The sequence below is a fragment of the Cygnus olor genome, chromosome 7 (genome assembly GCF_009769625.2).
Source record: "Cygnus olor isolate bCygOlo1 chromosome 7, bCygOlo1.pri.v2, whole genome shotgun sequence".
Taxonomy (NCBI): Eukaryota; Metazoa; Chordata; class Aves; order Anseriformes; family Anatidae; genus Cygnus; species Cygnus olor.
In genome coordinates, this window is record NC_049175.1 from 13754658 (window position 1) to 13772256 (window position 17599).

At 44.7% G+C, this 17599-nt stretch overlaps 3 protein-coding genes across 3 annotated transcripts in view; all 3 read left to right on the plus strand.

Moving 5' to 3' along the window:
• The window catches only part of LOC121073240 (calcium uniporter protein, mitochondrial-like), a 71212-nt gene extending 69109 nt beyond the window's left edge, over window positions 1-2103 (plus strand). Inside the window, 4 exon segments of the mRNA XM_040564011.1 lie at window positions 1693-1709; window positions 1711-1744; window positions 1747-1871; window positions 2098-2103. Of these exon segments, the coding sequence (XP_040419945.1) occupies window positions 1693-1709; window positions 1711-1744; window positions 1747-1871; window positions 2098-2103 (182 nt within the window).
• Window positions 2104-2142: 39 nt separating this feature from the next.
• On the plus strand, window positions 2143-7321 carry LOC121073241 (calcium uniporter protein, mitochondrial-like). The gene is given in 7 exon segments (XM_040564012.1): window positions 2143-2170; window positions 2307-2509; window positions 4156-4215; window positions 4217-4272; window positions 5402-5421; window positions 5424-5465; window positions 5468-7321. Coding segments are annotated over 7 exon segments (462 nt in total). The 3' UTR covers window positions 5521-7321.
• Window positions 7322-10289: 2968 nt separating this feature from the next.
• Window positions 10290-17599, plus strand: part of OIT3 (oncoprotein induced transcript 3) — a 28309-nt gene continuing 20999 nt past the window's right edge. Inside the window, exons 1-2 of the mRNA XM_040563536.1 lie at window positions 10290-16634; window positions 17110-17220. Coding sequence (XP_040419470.1) covers window positions 16082-16634; window positions 17110-17220 — 664 coding nt within the window. The 5' untranslated portion in view covers window positions 10290-16081. The remainder of the gene's footprint in view (window positions 16635-17109; window positions 17221-17599) is intronic.

The following is a 17599-nucleotide window of genomic DNA, read 5'->3' on the forward strand; positions in this document are numbered from 1 at the left end:
GACCTCTAATAGAGATGTTTGCTCCTCTCTCCTTAAAAGCCCTTTAAGAGAAAACTCTCCATTAAGACGGGATATCTAACTGAGATGTGAACGCGCAGAAGAACAGTTGCGCTCTCACTCTGCTGCTCTGTGTCCTAAGCGCAGTGTTTTCACATGCTTAAGACTTTGTAAGCCAGAGAAGTGGAGTCCTTGAGGATTTTACAAAGGCATCTCTTCCAGCTGTTAGCACCTGAGAGCAGGCATTGGTATCAGGCCTAGCTGGTGTCCACTCTAACTTTCAACTCAACTTAGTGAGAATGCAAATGTGGTGTCTGTTTCTGCACTGGAGAAACTGCTGTCCTGGGCAAGGCAATTCAATACAGCCTGCTCTCAAAGTGTTGGAGCTAGCCAAGTCTGTGCCAAGGAGTTGGCATGACTTTGGTTAGCTTGCTCATATGCTATACCAGTGTTTTGCTGGCAGGTGAGCTCTGGGATCGCCTAGGTTATGTGAAATTGCCGCCTCTGATTCATTTGTCAAGGAGATTTCTATGGTTAGCTTGTACTGAAATGGATGTGCCTGTAAGGAGGCACTGAGATGAATTCTGTTCAACTTTTAGCTATTGCTTTTCCTTCTTTACAAAATCACGCTGTGTATTTTGAAATGTGTGTGCCCAGACACTTAAGCACTAACTATCTCTTGTAGTCACTTCAGTAGGGGTCACATGGGCTGCTTTTTCACAGTGGAGTAGAAGATGCTTAGCTGGGATGCGTGCAGTTTGCTTACTGCATACCTTGGCACAGACACTGAGTCACTTCTTTCTCTTGGCTGCTAGTGTTAAAGCTTAAGCTGTCCCTAGCTTGTCATCTGCTTGTCATCAATCGCTCTTTTGTTTGCTGCTCTTTCAAGACTTATAGGCCAAGTCTACCTTCCCAGAAGGCAGGTTGCTGCAGATTTTCTGTTGGTTGTGTTATCTCTGTTCATAAATTTGTTCTTCGTAACCTAAGGTACAAGCCCAAGGATGCTACTTTTTTATTTGCCTAATGTTGAGTTATTTTGCTTTATACTTACTTTTTTCCCATGTGGGCTGTGTAATACAATGTCAGTGGTCACAGCTCCTTTATAGGCTGCTTTCCCGTAGGGATCCTTTTTGTGCTGCAGCGCAGGGCTATGGGCTGTTTCAGGCAGTGGCTGTGTCACTACCTGTCTTTAAATGTGGAGGGGAGGATTTCATCGCCCTGTAGGCAGCTCCTCAGAGAGTTGCCCCCTGAGTATGGGAAACAATTCCTGGCATCAGTACTCAAAATAATTATAGACTGCATATTCTTGGAGCCACTGACCTAAGATCAGTGGCTGCCATAGTCAAGGACTAGAGTTGCTGATGGCCTGGCAGCTGATGTGATCGATCATACTAGTGTTCACTTGTCTTCGCTGAGTCTTGCATTTAACTACAGATCAAAGTAGCTGTTGGTATCTGGCAAGCTCTTAGCATGCATTCTTCTTCCGTTCTTATCAAACCTTAGGAATATCTGATAATAAAGCCTGGTTTTCTTTCAAAGACGTTGCATTATCTTAGAGTGCTGGAACTCTTCCAGAGGCTTTTGTGTTAGAAGGATTGTTTCAATGTTTCCTGTGTGGAGTAATAGCAGTTTCTGAATTGTGTGCAAGAAGTCCTGTGGGATAAATGCATATAAAGCAGTCTTTTTCTTTCCTAGAGCTCTTGAGCCATGAAAAATGCAACTACGCTGAATGATGTCAAGACATTGGTTAGCAGTTGTATACCGCCTTGTGCATTGAGGAGCACCAGCTGAACAAAGAGAAGGAGCTCATAGGGAGACTAGAGGAACTGAAGGAGCAACTAGCACCACTAGAAAAAGTGAGAAGCTTCTCGTTTGTATTTTACTTATCCTCTAAATGCAGTCTTAAGTCATGTCGATGTTTAATTAAGCCCCGGCATGCTTCAAATATGTTTGAGATCACTGAAGAAGTTGCCTCTGTGTATACCAAAGTACATCTGTTTCTGATGTCTGTAGAAATATTGTTTCCTTGCTTTATGTGAAATGGAAATGAACCTGCTAATAGAGACTGGGGCTAATACAACAGAATGTTTCTGAACACAGGAATAAGCAGCTTTGCAAAGTATCCAAGCATGCTCAGAGTGAAATATGGATGATGGCAAGATACTGATGGAAAGTCTAGAGCTGTCTGCATAACCTAGACTCGATCATGTCCCAACTTAACATTAAATATAGATACAAGGTGTTATTTTTACCTTACCTATCGATGTATTTTTCTGAGAATAAAAGGCATGTGCTTCTGTTTTTTGCAGGTAGGCTGGAGCTCAGCAGGAAAGCAGAGAAGAGGACGACCTTGGTGTTGTGGGGAGGGCTGGCCTACATGGCCACTCAGTTTGGGATTCTGGCCCGCCTCACCTGGTGGGAGTATTCTTGGGACATTATGGAACCAGTCACCTATTTCATCACCTATGGTAGTGCCATGGCAATGTACGCTTATTTCGTAATGACTCGCCAGGTTAGGACTTCTTGTGCTGACATTGACACTCTACTAGAAGACTTGATATGAGCTATACTCCCTAGAAAAATAGCAAAATCCACGCCTACTAGAAGTTGCTTTGCTTGCCTCTTTAGCCGGCTGGCACTTAGATGCTGCCTCAATAATTTGTACTCTCCAGGCTGCTGATGGGGGGTTTTCTGGGGTGGTCATTATTGATTTCCTGATGTCTAACCATAAACATTTGTATGCTCTGTGACTGACTGCCTCAGCTATACGAGTTCACTTAGTAGCACAAAATGGTTTCTGCATGCACACACACACTGACTTGCTCCAGGGGGTCTCTAAATGTTATGACTTACCAGCCTAAATACACAAATGTGTGATGTACCTTCTGAGTTCCAGGGAAGCACACAAACACAACTCTGATGTGAGGTGTTTGGCCTTTCTAAGAGATAGGAAAGGCTCAGGAATCGTGTTGAAATGCTTTTGTTCGGGTGTCCTGGCCGCCTATCCAGATGAAGCAGATCTGTTTGTATGCTTTTTCCTTGGTGCAGTTATGGATCTATTGGCTCTTTATTTGGCTTTTCAGTATTTTTAAAAGTAGACTAGCTCTTGTGTTAGAAACTCTTCACACAAAGCAAGAGCTGTGCTGCTCTGGGTCCTTGTAGTTGTGACAGACTCTCAGTGGGGATTTCTGTGATGTGGTTTGTATTACCACTCCTATTCTAACTAAACAATCCCACCTAAATAATGAAGGAGGAAGGGCTCGGTCTCTGCTGTCACGAGACCATCAGAATAGATGCCATGGGTGTTCCAGCACAGGGTCCCAGGGCTCTGTTAGCTGTGTCGTTTCAGGGGCTGAGGAGATACGTCCCCTGTCACACTGTTTTCTGCTAAGTGCTGTTGTAATTTCTGCCAATGTTTGGACTCAGACATGATGTTTTAATCAAGTCATCTGTATAAACTAGCATGCTTTTCTGTCACTAGAAATCTCGTTGTTTCAAAGTGGCTTGACTCTGAATGCAGTTTTTCTTCACCTGACAGCCCAGTTATTCTGTGCGTACCAGATGGAGACTGAGTGATTTTCCAGTGCTTGTAGAGGCTGTGTGGGACTTGGAGTTAACTGCTCTGAGTTATCTGTCTTCTAAAAGTCTGTGGCTTTTTGCAACAGCATATTTCTGGCAAGAGTTGTGGTACTGGACTCTTGTTCTTGTCTGGGTAGGTTGGTTATGAGATGAACTCATGAGCAACTAATGTTGTTTAATTGTTATAAAATTAAGGAAAGGAGAGTAAGGGCCATTTGACAAAGGCTTATTCTGGTACTTAGTTTTTTCTCCCTTTCTCCTCACGAACTGTTGGTGTTGCAATCCTGAAGTGTCAGTTTTTGTTCTCCTCTGTGCAGAAAGGCGCACGCGTTCAGGAACGTGGTGATGGTAACTTAGCATTGGGGTGTAATGTACTAGTAGAGAAGCGAACGGCTGACCACTGGGTCTGGTTGGATGGGAATTTCTTCATAGCAGCTCCTGGGCTGTGGTTTGGATTTGTGACCAACACAGCATTGAAACACACCAGTGTTAGCTATGGTTGAACTTCCAAATATCTGCTGCGTATTGTGCTAATAGTATACTGCTTTATTCTGACCTTCTCTCCTATTTTTTCTCTAGGAGTATGTTTATCCAGATGCCAGAGACAGACAGTACTTATTATTTTTCCATAAAGGAGCCCAAAAAGACCAGATTTGACCTAGAGAAATACAATCAACTCAAGGATGCAATGCTCAGGTAACGAGAGTTTTTCCAGAATAAGGCAAATTACTGCTGCTAGTTCTTCATCTGCTATTAATAGATGCACCTCCAACAAGAATGGATATCTCTTAGTTTTCAGCCCATTTTCTTGTCACAGCCCCAACGCGATCACTGAATTGGCTTTGATGTGCCCAGGAATAGAATGACTGCTGATGTATAAATCAACATGAAACAGTTGACTGTACCTATCTGTAAGGGCCTTTTAGAACCTGCTAGCAAATCTTGAGTTGCTTCAGGCACTTCATGCCTCAGAGGAGCCTAATTCAAGAGTTCCTTTCTTCTCAGCTCCTACACACCAGATGGATTTAGTGAGAAATGGAGACTCGCATCCATTCAGTTCATGCCTCCCTGACATAGCACTTCAGTGCGCTGGGTAGCAGACCTGGCAAATCATGTTCAAAAAAGCTGCATTGTTAGTGCTGATGGGGGCAGATTATTGTATTATAGGGGAAGACCCTTGTGGCAGACTGTCCCTAGTGTGGGATCTGATCAACAGAGGAGTCGAGAAGAGATTTGTCCTCATTTTGAGAGCCTTTCTGATAAAAGCAGGCATGAGCAGAAAAAGCAGGGCTACTGCATTCTCTTTTTCACTGTATCATTCTCTGTTTATTCCCAGGCTCTGGAAAATGACAGTGTAGGATATACAGGCAAGATGTGTTATCCCCCCCCCTGCCTTGGAGAAGGAGCTGTGTGAGGAGTAGAGAGAGCTCAGAGCCAAGACTGTGTGAAAGACTTCTGATTTTTTTTATGCTCTTGATACAGATTGCCTTGGGTGGCTATTTCTGTGGTGCTTTCTTCTAGTATTGACCATTCCTGTTAATCTAGCTCCTCTAAAAAAGTTCCATTGAGTTTATGGGAACATGTTCTCTTCCTACCATATCCTTTAAGTGGCTGCGTGTCAGCAAGTTCAGAGAAGCACAGAGCAAGTAAGAGTTGGGAATGGTTTGCCCGAATCCAGTCCTGTGACTGTTTTGTTCCTTGAATGCCTCAATTTTGGACAGGAAGAATGAGGAAATAAAGAAAAATTTTCCCTTCTGGAAAGTGGCATGGGGTTGGGGAAGGTGTATCGGGAGCCTGTTCTTTATAATGCATCTTTTACTTTTAGGCAGAGTTGGACCTTAAGAGGCTCGAGACCCGCTGCAGGTTTCACTGCCCATCCAGCAAATTGATGAAAGGACTGATCAGCAACGAAGCTCTGAACCCCGGCGAAAAACCTGTTCATAGCTCTGCCTTTTAATTAAAGCATTGCAGGTGTAAGCTGGGGGAGGTGGCATGGGGGTGGAGGGTTTTTACCTTAATCAAGACAAAGGACTGTAGGGGGAAATCTCTGAAATCTGAAGATGGGGGCATTGTGGAATGTTAGTTCTGAAAAGGGCTTGGCAAATAGTCATGTTTAAAACTGTGTGAATGGCAATTGTGTACAAGTACAGGATTGTGGGGGGTTCACGAAAAAGAATGTAATGCTGGGGTAGGGGCGTCTTCTTCCAGCTCTGCAGGGTCTGCCTCTTGATAAGACACAGCAGCCTGCTTAGCTTTTTAAATTTTCCTTTACCTGATTCAGATCTCTCTTTCTCTCTCAACAACAACAACAAAAAAAAAGGATAAAAAGAACAAAGAATCCAAGCCACCTGGAGCTATGGCTGGTGATCAGAACTTGCACTCCACCGCCATTAACGCGCACACTTCTGATCAGACCTGGTCTCTTTTATAAAGTTACTACAAGACTGCTTTCTACTGGAAAACCGTGAGCTTCCCCTCCCCAGCCCCACCCCGTGTGCTCCACTGACTTCCTCCTTTGCTTATTTGTAGCACAGACTGATTGTAGCCACGTGAGAGAAGGAACAAATTCTCTTCTGGACATTTGATAATTGATATTTTGGATTATTCCATAATTATATAAACTTTGCGTCCCGATGCCCTTGAGCTCCTTCTAGAAATCAATGGCAGCATTGCATGAGAGTTTTATATTCAGTCTTGAGAGGGCAATTCCCCTCTTCCTACACCAAATCTGATAGCCACCTGGACTATGAAATCATGAAGGTTTAAAGGATTATGAAACTGTCTCAGAATCAGGACTCCTGCTTAACTGAACAGTTTTGGAATGTGGAATAATTAAACTTGATGTTTGACCGTTTGTGTAACAGGATGAAAGGTTTCATATATGGTCAGAGCATTTTCCTTGCCCAGAGGCTTTTCGAAAGCCCAGAGCTCTTACAGTGCAAGACACAGAACTACTTCAGTTTTCTAGCACTTTCCCCTGCTTAAGTAGCTTTAAACGAACTTTGCACCCACAGGTCACAATTTCTTAGGAGTGGCTAATGACATCTTTAGTTCTTAGCTAAAAGAAATAGAGGAAGGAAAGTCAACCCATTGCCCTCTCTTCTAGCCAAGGCTGGCTGATTTCTAAGCAGATAAAACACCTCTTCATTCAAAGCGGGTCAGTCTCTTTTTAGCATCCTGCTGATAAATACTGCAGGGACAGGATGGAGCACTAAGCTTTATACACAGAAAAGCTGGCTGCTTTTTTGATGTTTCACTACTACTCCTCACTGTGTCATGGAAAGAGGCTTCTGTTTTTTTTTTAAGAACCATGTTTAAAAACAAAAAGAAAAACAAATTAGTATTACTAGATGCCAGGTGCCTTGCAGATGTGGAAACACAGCTGGGATTGCTGCCTCTTCTCACTCAATGGCATGTTGGACTGAATGGGTGCATGTTTCTAGTTTTTTTCTCCCTTCCCCTTTTCCTTTGTCTTTCAATTTAATTACATTGTGTGATTATTTTTATCTGTTTTACCCTGTTTGTGTGATGGTTTAAAGGGGGAAAAAAAATGAACACAATCCTGTAGCTGAATCCTTGGTGTGTGTTTGGGATGAGGGAGGGAGCATGGAGAAAAGTCCTTCTTTAAAAAAAGAAACACAACAAAAATAAAACCTGAACATGTGTAAAATCCTGTATCATTTATGAAATATGTATAAAAGAGCAATGTACTTCTGGAACAATAAATAACTATTCAATTTTTGAATTGGTGCTCTTGAATAACATCATTTTCCCCAGCTATATTGCATGTGTGGCAGCCGTCTCCTGAGTTTCCTCCATTTCTTTCTGTTTAGGTGGTTTCTTCCTGACCTTCCATCACTGAGGCCGTGGTGGTGCAGATAATAGCTTTCCTGAAGAAGCTTGGATGGAGATCTTCATGCTATACCTAGCCGCGTAACACAGGGATCTCAGGAGCAGTCGAGGTGGTGAGGTAGAAGTAGAGATGTTTGGTCTAACCAAGGGCTGCCTTGGTTTGACCAGCATAGTAGTTCCCTGTGGAGTCTGACAACATCTGGAGACTTGTGGCAGGTTGCAGGATAAGAACGTGTATGAGCGTGTAACACCTAGCAACCTGAAACATACCAAGTGTTGTTAGCACGTTCTGTATTGAGTTCAAGTGCTGTTTGAGAGGAAAACTCTCAAGTTTTCACCTTTTATTCCTTCCTTTCTAAACCCTTTGTTCGTTCTGGTCTGATTAGTCCTGATGGCATATCTTCCATTCGTTAACTTTAGGAACCAGCAGGCTGTGTACTTTGTCCTAACTTCATGGAATGTTAGGATGGATGTTCAGTGCCAGAAGACTTTTTATCATGTCCAACTGTAAAAAGTCATGATTGGCCAGTTTTCCAACAGCCAAGTCTCTCGTGTGGTTTTAAAGACAGAAATGAAGGACTGGAAGCTGTTAGTTGTGACCTGCCTTTAATCACTGTTTAAATTTAGTTCAGCAATGCTGACAAACCCTCTTCTTCCAAGCAGCCCTTAGTCTGCTGCTGTGTACAGGCAGGCTGCTTGGAACAATTGTGTAAGAACTCTTCCATTTTGTCATCCAGAAGAACTGAAGACTGTGACATCTAGCACCAAAATCCCTATTTGAAAGCAAAGAAATGCTATGGCAAAATTGTTCCTGCGCATACTTTGATGTTGTTCTACAGATGATGTGGGAAAGGAGGGGTAAAGTAAGATTCTATAATTGTACCCTGAAGTAGGGGCTGTCCTGGGGGTCCTGTCAGTTGTACCCCTGGAAGCCTCCTGTCTCACTCCTCTGACACCTGGTCTCTGCTGGGGGTGGGTGGCACCACAGACCTCAACCTCTAATCTCCATGTCCCTGCTTTTGTTGATGTTCAAGGGCATGACGTATGTTTTTGTTCTTTACGCTGTTGTGTACCAACATCAACAGTGTTTTGCAAGAGCTACTTCATGCCTGAAAGACAGGCAGGTAATGGGGTCCTATCACACTGGCAGCGTTTTAAGAGCAGGCAGTGCTGCCTGAATCTTAATGTAGCACAGTGTTCTTAAGCTCCTATGAAGGCTGAACAGCAGCATGCGCTGCAGTGTTCAGATGCCTCTTTTTCTACCACTTTTGGTGTGTTTTTTTTTGACCTCTCTTCTCTCCTTTTCTGCAAGGGAACTTTTGAATAAATACATATCAAGTTTAAAATTGTTTGGAGAAACTTGGTTCCCCTCTGCTGTGCCCGAGAGGCTCCAAGGAAGGTGTTAATGGCTTCTTTTCCTTGAAGACCACAGAAAAAAAAACCTTTTTCTGTGTCCCTGTAATTCTTTATCTGGCAGGCAGTCACATAAACACCCTGCTGCAACTTCTTACGCTTCCCTGTTGGTTTGCATGGTGCTCTGAACCTGCTGTTGGCTGTCAAATCTTTGCACTGCATCAGTCAAGGAAAGCCAGCCAAGCTGCCTTGTCTTTCTAAGCCAGTGGAGCAGTTTATTTGACCTACTGTGTGCTTTTGTGTGGAATTGTAAATACAACCTGCTTTCCTCTGCCACATTCTGTAACTAATTTGTTTTCATATAAGGAAAACAATTTTTTGCATCTGAAGTATTTTTCTACCTATTCCAATTATTCCCTTTAAAATCAGTTTTATTTCTACATTGACATAAAGGGTGAGAAGACAGGCACGGAAACCAAACCTGCATTGTGTCCAGTCCTGGAGCATCTTGGTAGCTGGTGTTTTGGTGTGTCACTGTGACTCCGTGAGCTTGTAAAAGATGGTTCAATTCCTATTTCTGCCTCCGCTGAGTTTTAAAATTGGGGTTTGCTGTCTGTGGCCATCTGGAAATTGAGGATCATGGAAGAAACACTGGGTCCTGTAGGACCTCTGGAAAAACATTCTTAAACACCAAGTTCAGTACTGGGGGGGCTCAGTAAGGGAAAGGAAATTACTATTCTTCACTGAGCGTTGTGTGCTTGGCTGATTTGTCTGTGGTCTTGGTGTTTTACTTGTGTTGAGTTTGCTTGTAGTTGACCAAACCTCACGTTTGCTCCCTGATCTCAACACCTCTTCCCATTGGCACTGTGTCCTGGGACAAACTGTTTACAGAAATGAGGCTATCTCAAAGTCCTTGATACTCTGCAATCCATCTCAGCAGCCTGTCAAGGCTTATTGTGAGCATACATCCTCCAGTTAATTGCAGACGGGTCCTGTCACGTGTGGTGGGCTCTCCTCGCTCTCGGTGGCAGGAAGCGTTGATTAGCTCTTCCGTCTGCCTCCTCTGGCAGGCTCCAGGAGCTGCTCCTGCACCAAGAGCTCTTGACACACCTCGCTTTCACCGAACATCGATGTTTGACAAAAGGCCAGCCTCAGCCAACACTGAGCGTATTTATTCATCTCATCAGTCCGTTTCATACAGCATGAGGCTTTCCAACCTAGCTAGCTGCCTTTTTCAAGACTTTGAGCTCCTGAGCAGGTTTGGAAGGTCCCATCTCTTGGGTACCAAAATAAAATCCCAGCCCTTTAATTTAATATCACCTTCCTTGTTTGTATCATTTAACAAAGGGATCATCTGTTTGCAGCAGAGTTCTTTTCTGCCTCAGGATTAATTGCTCCAGCTCTCAGAGGCAGAGATTGACAGTGGCCTACTCCACTACCTGTTCTGTGGGGGGCAGCTCCACAGCTCCATACTCCATACTCCACAGCTGTTCTGTGGGGGGCAACGAGCATTGTGTATGTCACCTGGAGCAAGTGGCAGAATAACAAAAAAAAATGCTGATAGAAGACTTGCCTCTGCTCATTCTTATTCCAGAAGACTCAATCTTTCTTTCTGTGGATGTTCAGAGGCAACATGCTGAATCTTCTCCAGCTTTATACTTTTTTCTTGAACTAGATAGTTACAGTGATTTGGGTCAGAGTCAGCAATGAAAATGCTGGGGCATCTCTGTCTTTAGTCCCTTTGGGTAACTTGAAAGGGACTATTTGTGAGACCTTCGAGGCTCAAAGCTGCTGTAATGCAACTTATTCCTTATGTTAACTACTAGTTGTCAGTCACGTATAATTGTCAAAGCAGTGCTCGTGTCAGTCCTAATATACCACATCCAAAATAAAAGCAGCTGGTGATAAAATGGTTCCAAGAGAAATATACACACTTCTAACATAAATAGAAAATTAAATTCAAACCTGTCAGTTTTATTTATCCAGGAACTCAGGTATGAATCAACCTCTGAATGAAAATGGCAAATATAACTTCCCTTGCCTTGCTGTATCATTCCGTGTTCAATTTTAGTTTCTCTTCTGGGAATTCACATCATTCACCTTTTGAGGGTTATCTGCCTTACTAGCTTGACGGAGTGAATGTGTTCTTCTTTCCTGTTGTTGAAAAAACTTTTCTGGTACCACAAGCTGTCAGCACAATATAACCGCAAAGATTTTTTTCGGTGGTGGGAGCAATGACAGCTGCTTTTGTTGTTCACTGTAATCATTCACTACTGAAAAAGGCTCTACCGCTGGGGTGGAGCATGCTGTGCTTCGACACCAAGGGAAACACCCAGGCACAGAGAGACCAACCATTGAGAAATTTCTATAATGCACAGAGTAGGTGCTCCATCTCCACAGAGCAGCCAAATACTCAATTCCTTGCCTCATGCAAACTTAAAGTGAAAAGAACAAAGCCTTTTTTTTCCCCCCCCACTGAGATTTGAAGCAAGCACATCAACTTTGACATTCTTCCCTATACCAGCCTGCTGCAAAAGCGAGGGGTGTAAGGGAAATGGGGAAATCCTTTGTGCCATTGCTGTAGGGTTAGCTGCGCTCTGCTGATGGAGACCTTTCTGCTTGCAGATGATATTTGGGGTAAGCTGTACAACCCCTGTTCAGAAGCAGGGAGGGACTTGCCTATGTAGAGATGTTTATGTATACATACACGTTAAAACAGATTTTAATCTAGTGTTCATAGTAGGAGCTACAGCTTAGTGGGAAGAAAGGAAAGATCCCTTTGTGCTCGTTCACGTTGTCCTTGGTGTATCTCATTGCCAACCATGGTGTTTGGTTTGCCTTCGTAGAGAACAGATTTCAGAAAGCTGGGAGCTAACGTGGTCATCTCATCTGTAGGCAGAGCACCTGGTTCTGACCTGCCACATGGCCTGGTTTTATTTGAACAAGCAGGGCAGAGGTTCTCAGTTACTCAGTTTTGCGTGGAAGGTAATTCAGTACTGTTGGTTTTCTTGCCTTTTTTTTTTTTTTTTTTAAAAAAAAGAAGACAGAGAACATAAGACTACTGCAGAAAGATGCCTTTGTCTTCGTTTGATAATCTCCATGATGGTTGGGTTATGTGACCAGAAGTGGAAAGGGTCTTTGTCTAACATAGGAACAGCTGACTTCCTTGTGGGGCACCAGCCCTTCACTTTGACTGATGTTCCCATTGTAGGCCTAGTCCCAGCACTCATTTGCAATCTCTGCTCAGAAGGCTCAGTTCTCCTCTGGCCACTATTTCCTGCAGTTAAAGCTCCCTAGCTGGCGTTTTCTGACTGAGGGGGAGCCATGAAGTCGTATGACTTGGGGAAGGAGCAGAGATAACAATGAGCACCCATCTGCTCCTCTCTTCCATCCCTTCGGGATGTCCGGGTGTCCCCTGGTTAGAATTCCCCTCCAGATAAGATAGTGGAGGTGTCACCGTGGGGCAGTCAGGCAAGAAAACAATAGCGAGTTGCGTCCAAAAAACAAGATCGATCAGTAACTGCACCTTTGTTGTCAGTAAGGGGCAGAGCTGCTCTGGAAAGGTCAAGGCTGGTGTTGTACCCCACATCCCTTCAGCTTCTTCCTCTGATAAACTTCTGCAAGAGCTATCCCAGTTGCTTTTCAGAAAGCTTGGGGTCAGAAGCTGCACTGAGAGGAAGGCTGCAAGAGCCACAGCGTGTGCAAGGGCTTCCAAGGCTCTGTTACTCAAGTGGTAACTGTGCCTCGGTTGAGTGGGATGTTCCAGTACTTGTTTTTCTGCCTCTGCTTTGTTGTCCAGCTGCAGCCAGTGTCTTTAATGGGTGAGTGAAGAGGCATTGCCTTCTAGCTTATTCTGTTCACCATCTTTAAGGTTTGTGCTGAGCATTGGTGTTCTTAGGTGACAGACTGGGAGATGTGAGAGAGATCCTTTTTCTTCGAGTGTGGTGTGAAATTTCTTCCAGGTGGAAAGGTCTTTGTGACAGAGCGTGGTGCCTTCCCTCCTGGGAGAATCTTCACTGCTAAGCACTGGGGGATTTTCTTCTCCTCTAGCAGGAGAGAGTCTACAAATAGCTGTTAAGCTACTTTTTCACCTCTTCTCTGGCAAATCTGAACTGAATTTAGAGTCATAATGCAGTGCTGCTTGTTTCATTGCTTATTTGTGCCAGAGCAGACCTCCAGTACACAGTGTATGTAGGATTAATTTCTGGAGAATGGTGGGCTTATGAATGCCTGCTAGAGCCTGATTTGTCATCCAGTATATACGTTAGCATGTCAGCTAGAGAGCTAATGATATCATCAGGATTACAAATTGTGAAGCTTTACTTGATGGCTGATGCTTGTCAGGCTGAATTGCTCAGGCCATGCAAAAAGCGTTGGGGAGGAAAAAAATGGAGCCATGAAAAATGGAGAGGACTGGAGACAGTTGTATGTCTTGAGCAAAACCCCAGCGCCTTCAGCCTCTGGGGAGAAGAGAAGAGAGGTTGATTGGCTGGTTCTTTATTACTGTGGAGTTTCTTCATAAAAACTCAAATTAGTTTTCAGTAAGCTGTGGCACCAGAGTGCTTTGTGTCTGTGGGGAGGTTGGCCTGGGGCAGCGTTGGCAGTCCGAGGGGCCATGCAGGTCTGCAGTGCTCTAAAGAGCAATGGCTGCTTTTCCTGCTTGTCTACCTGCTCTTTAGGCCATCCTGAAGCTCTCAGAGAAGGGAAAGAGGGTAGGGGGTGCTACCTCATTTCCCTGAAGCACCTGCTTCCAGCTCCCTCTGAGCCACTGCATCTTCATCTCAGTAAATTTTGTCTTTAAATTATCTCCTGTCTGTTTAGGAAACAATGTGATTTCCCCACGTGAGTGTTTGCAGAGTCTATCTACAAAGGGTATTTCATGAAGTTAATTATACTGTATAAAAGCTAATGAGAGTGTGTGTATTTTTGGTGCTGCCCAGCTGGGAAGCTGACAGGGCATTCCTTGCTTTGCCTCGTTCGGCTTTTAACACAAAAAGCTTTTAATCTTAGTCAGTGACTCACCCTAAGGCCGTACCAAATCATGTTGTGGAAGCCAAGAGCGTTACACCGAGGGAAGCCCAGAGGAAGCTATTTTCAGCTGCGTGCATAGAAAAGGCAGGACTAATCTTTTCTGGTCTGGAGAAGTCAAGTGAGCTTTTGGAGAATAGGATTGAACAGCACTGCTGCTGTCTGTGGGTAAGGGCAGGAGGCAAGGAGAGGCAGGTAAAAGAGAGAGCTCATGAAGAAATGCCTGCCAAATCCCAACAGAGACTCCTGCTGCAGTCCTCCTTCTGCTCCTTGGGAGACCTGAGGGCTGCTTGTGGTGAGAGCAGATCTGCTCCTCTGCATATCTCATGAATTATGGCACTGGAGAGCACCTTTGTAACCCAGAGCTGCTCTCCTTGCGCCAGCTTACAGCTCTGCAGCACTCTTGTGGCTACAGCAGCTGCTCCTGTATTTTATACTGCATTCGAGGCCAAACAAAACGTGTCCATGGCTGAGGACGGCACAAGGATTTTAGTCTAGAGAAATGCCGTGTTTGTGAGGAGGTACAGGACAGCACGTCAGTGAGGCAGATGTTTACAGAGGGTGCAGCTCACTAAGGATGACTTGAAGTCCTTGGGCAGAAGCACATATACTTCCATTTTCAAGTCAGTGAAGCACATCAAAATACTGAACCAAGAAGGTTTGTCTGCATCCAGAGCATTCTGGTAGAAACAACATAATGTGTCCTCCCCACCCCAAATTGCATCAGCTATTGTTCAAGCGAAATAAGAGAGGACAGTTTTAGAACTTGAAATGTGATGCAGAAAGTACAGTGTATTCCAGGCTGCCAGCGTTTAATCAGAATGATTGGTTTTATTAGCCTACTTCTAGCAAATGATAATCATTCTCCTTACTCAAGACAATATTAGCATTCGTTTTGCTTAATAGGGAATAGTTAGTCACAGGTAAGTGGTGCTTAATCAGGTATTAAATGTATGTGGAAATGAAACCTCTGGGCTTGTAGTGAGGAAGCTGCCAAATCAGGGTTAATTAGGAGAAGACTGAAAATGAAATGAACACTTTAATTCTTCATTTTTTTTCTCCCTGTGCCATTCTTCTGTAGTAATTATTTGCAGAAAGTTCAGAAAGGGCTTGAAAGGAACACGCTCCTTGAGCCTGGTGTGAACAGATGAGTACCCACCAAGAGGTCCACATGTTTGTATCTTGCCCTCACAAACAAACACTTCACTCACAAGCATCTCATCTCCTATGGAGATCAAGAGGGTTTGTGGGCTTGCAAAGAACGTGACTGTGTAGAGCCAAACATTTTGAAGGTCCTGATTCAGACCCTTGTGCTCTCTAGTTTTTAAGATAATAAATATAGAGATATGGGGAAGCTGTGTCAAATGCAGGGAGGCAACATCATCCCACAAAAACACAATAGATAAATCGTGAAGGTAGGCAGCACTGGGCAGAGGGAGAAGTGGGTGATGGAGTCCCTGCAGAAGACCAGGGTGGTCTTACGGGGGGCTACTGCTTCTCCCTCTTGATCCACTGCAGCATTTTCCAAACTAGATGGATTTGAGTTATAGCTCTTTAAACTCACCGTGGCACAAGCGTACACAGCTATACAAGAGGCAATGAGGAACAGAAGTCCAGTAAATGGAGCAGGGTCACCTTCTCCTACCTCACCTCTCTTGGTTAGAGACAGTCTGCTGGGCTATAGATCAGCTCCAGTGTGACCTGGATAGGCAGTTCTTAGTTTCCGTTGTTTAAAATTGTGCCCTGAAATGAGTAGGAGCTGATAAATTATGCTTGCAGATTACTTGCAGTTATATTGGAGTCTAATAACTGAAATTGCGTATTTTCTTTCTATACGCCTTAAATGTAGCGTTCCTGTCCTATGTCTTGCAGTTCACATTTTAACTGACACTTTGCAGGGTGATCTCTGGCTGTGGTTATGGCAACTTGACTGTGAGGGCTGAAATGAGCTGTAGGTGGATTTTTAGAGAGGCTGTGTAACCTGTTTGAACCCTTGTCCTCTTCTCCAGGACATCACCAGTCACTTCAGGAGGGGCTTGCAGAGGCTCAGTTAGCACTTGACCAAAGGGTGGATGTCCTGGGCTTGACCCAGAGCTCCCAGGACATACTTCTTGTGGTAAAAATCACTCCTCAGACCTCAGGTTTGCTTGTATGTTTTTTCCTCTTATACTCTACAGCAGCTAAACAACAAGTCAGACTGTTGCATAATGGTGTCAGAGCTCAGTTAGTTCACTCCTTCCAAGACATTTAAGCCAAGCTGTCAGAATTTTCCATGAGGCAGTTAGTTAGCTGGTACTGCTGTCTCACCCCAGGGATCTCTATCTATCACAATGATTCTGTTAAGTCAGGAATAGAAAAAGAATTTTTTTTTGCACTCCTTGCAATTATAAGTCAACAACTCAATCTGTATCTGCTAGATGTTCTCTCTTGTGTCTTGCTGCATGTCTCAGCCCTGGACCCCTGCTCTGCCTACATCAGCCTGAACGAGCCCTGGAGGAACACAGATCATCAGATAAATGGCTCCCACGGCCAGCCCACGTGCGACAGTCAAATCGATGGAGAGTGGTATCGCTTCACTGGCATGGCTGGAGACGCCATGCCTACCTTCTGCATCCCCGAGAACCACTGCGGGACCCATGCTCCTATCTGGCTGAACGGCAGCCACCCGCGAGAGGCAGATGGCATCGTCTCACGCCAGGCCTGCGCCAGCTTCAATGGCAACTGCTGCCTCTGGAATACCACAATAGATGTCAAGGCGTGTCCGGGAGGGTACTACGTTTATCACTTGACCAAGCCCAGCGTTTGTTTCCACGCGTACTGCGGGCGTAAGTAGCTGCCGAAAGCTCTTTTCTGAAACCCACTCATCCCCGCAGGGCAGGAAAGGTAGTGAGGATCCAGACACCTGCAAGAGACTGACTGATTTTTGCTTTCTCACCCAGAGCACGTCAGGTGATGCAGTGCCTGCCTACACGGTGCTGATCAGCCCCCTTCACCTACGTGAGTTCCAGCCTTCAATCAGCTAGCGGAAAGCTTCCGTAGCTGACCTGGCTGCAATTATTTAATGCTCACTATGGGCCCTGTGGTTTGTCTTGGCATGCTACCAAAGCCACAATTTGCATCTCTGACTTACAGTAATTAAACCAGATTGTTTCTGATCAGCTTCAGCAGTTCGGCTTCCTTGTTGTGGGCCAGGTCTGTGACTGATGGACTGGCCGCAGGGCGCGAAGCTGACGGTACAAATGCAGTATTTTCAGTGCATGCTCAGTGGTTTGTGTTGACAATGCTCTCGTTGTGCCCTAGATTTTTATGACATCTGTGATGTGGTGGATTGCCAGGACTCCTGCCTGGACACCAATGACTGCACATGTTCCCTGGGGACAACGCTAGGACCTGACGGACAGACATGTCTGGGTAAGTGCAGAAACAAGCTGTGTCAGTCCCTGATAGTTTCTTTCCATTTTGTTTTTCATTGCTCACATCTCAATCCCCTGTCTTTAAATGCAGTATACAAAAGAGTAAGTATGCTGGATGAATTTTCCCCTTGCTGCTTAGAACAGGTCCTTGACTCTGTAAATGGCTCCTGATCCCTTCCCACAGGGTGAGATGCAGCATCCCAGGACTGAATGCATTCTGTGCCCCTGGCGCTGCAGTTACAGAGGCTGGACTTGCTCTCTGCGTTGTCCAGCAGCAGGTTGCCCATGCTGAGGGCAGCATCTTTGCTGCCAGGAGCGGTCTCCTTGCAAGATCTTGGTACAGCGTCACGGGTTTTCAGGAAGGGCTGTGCATTCTG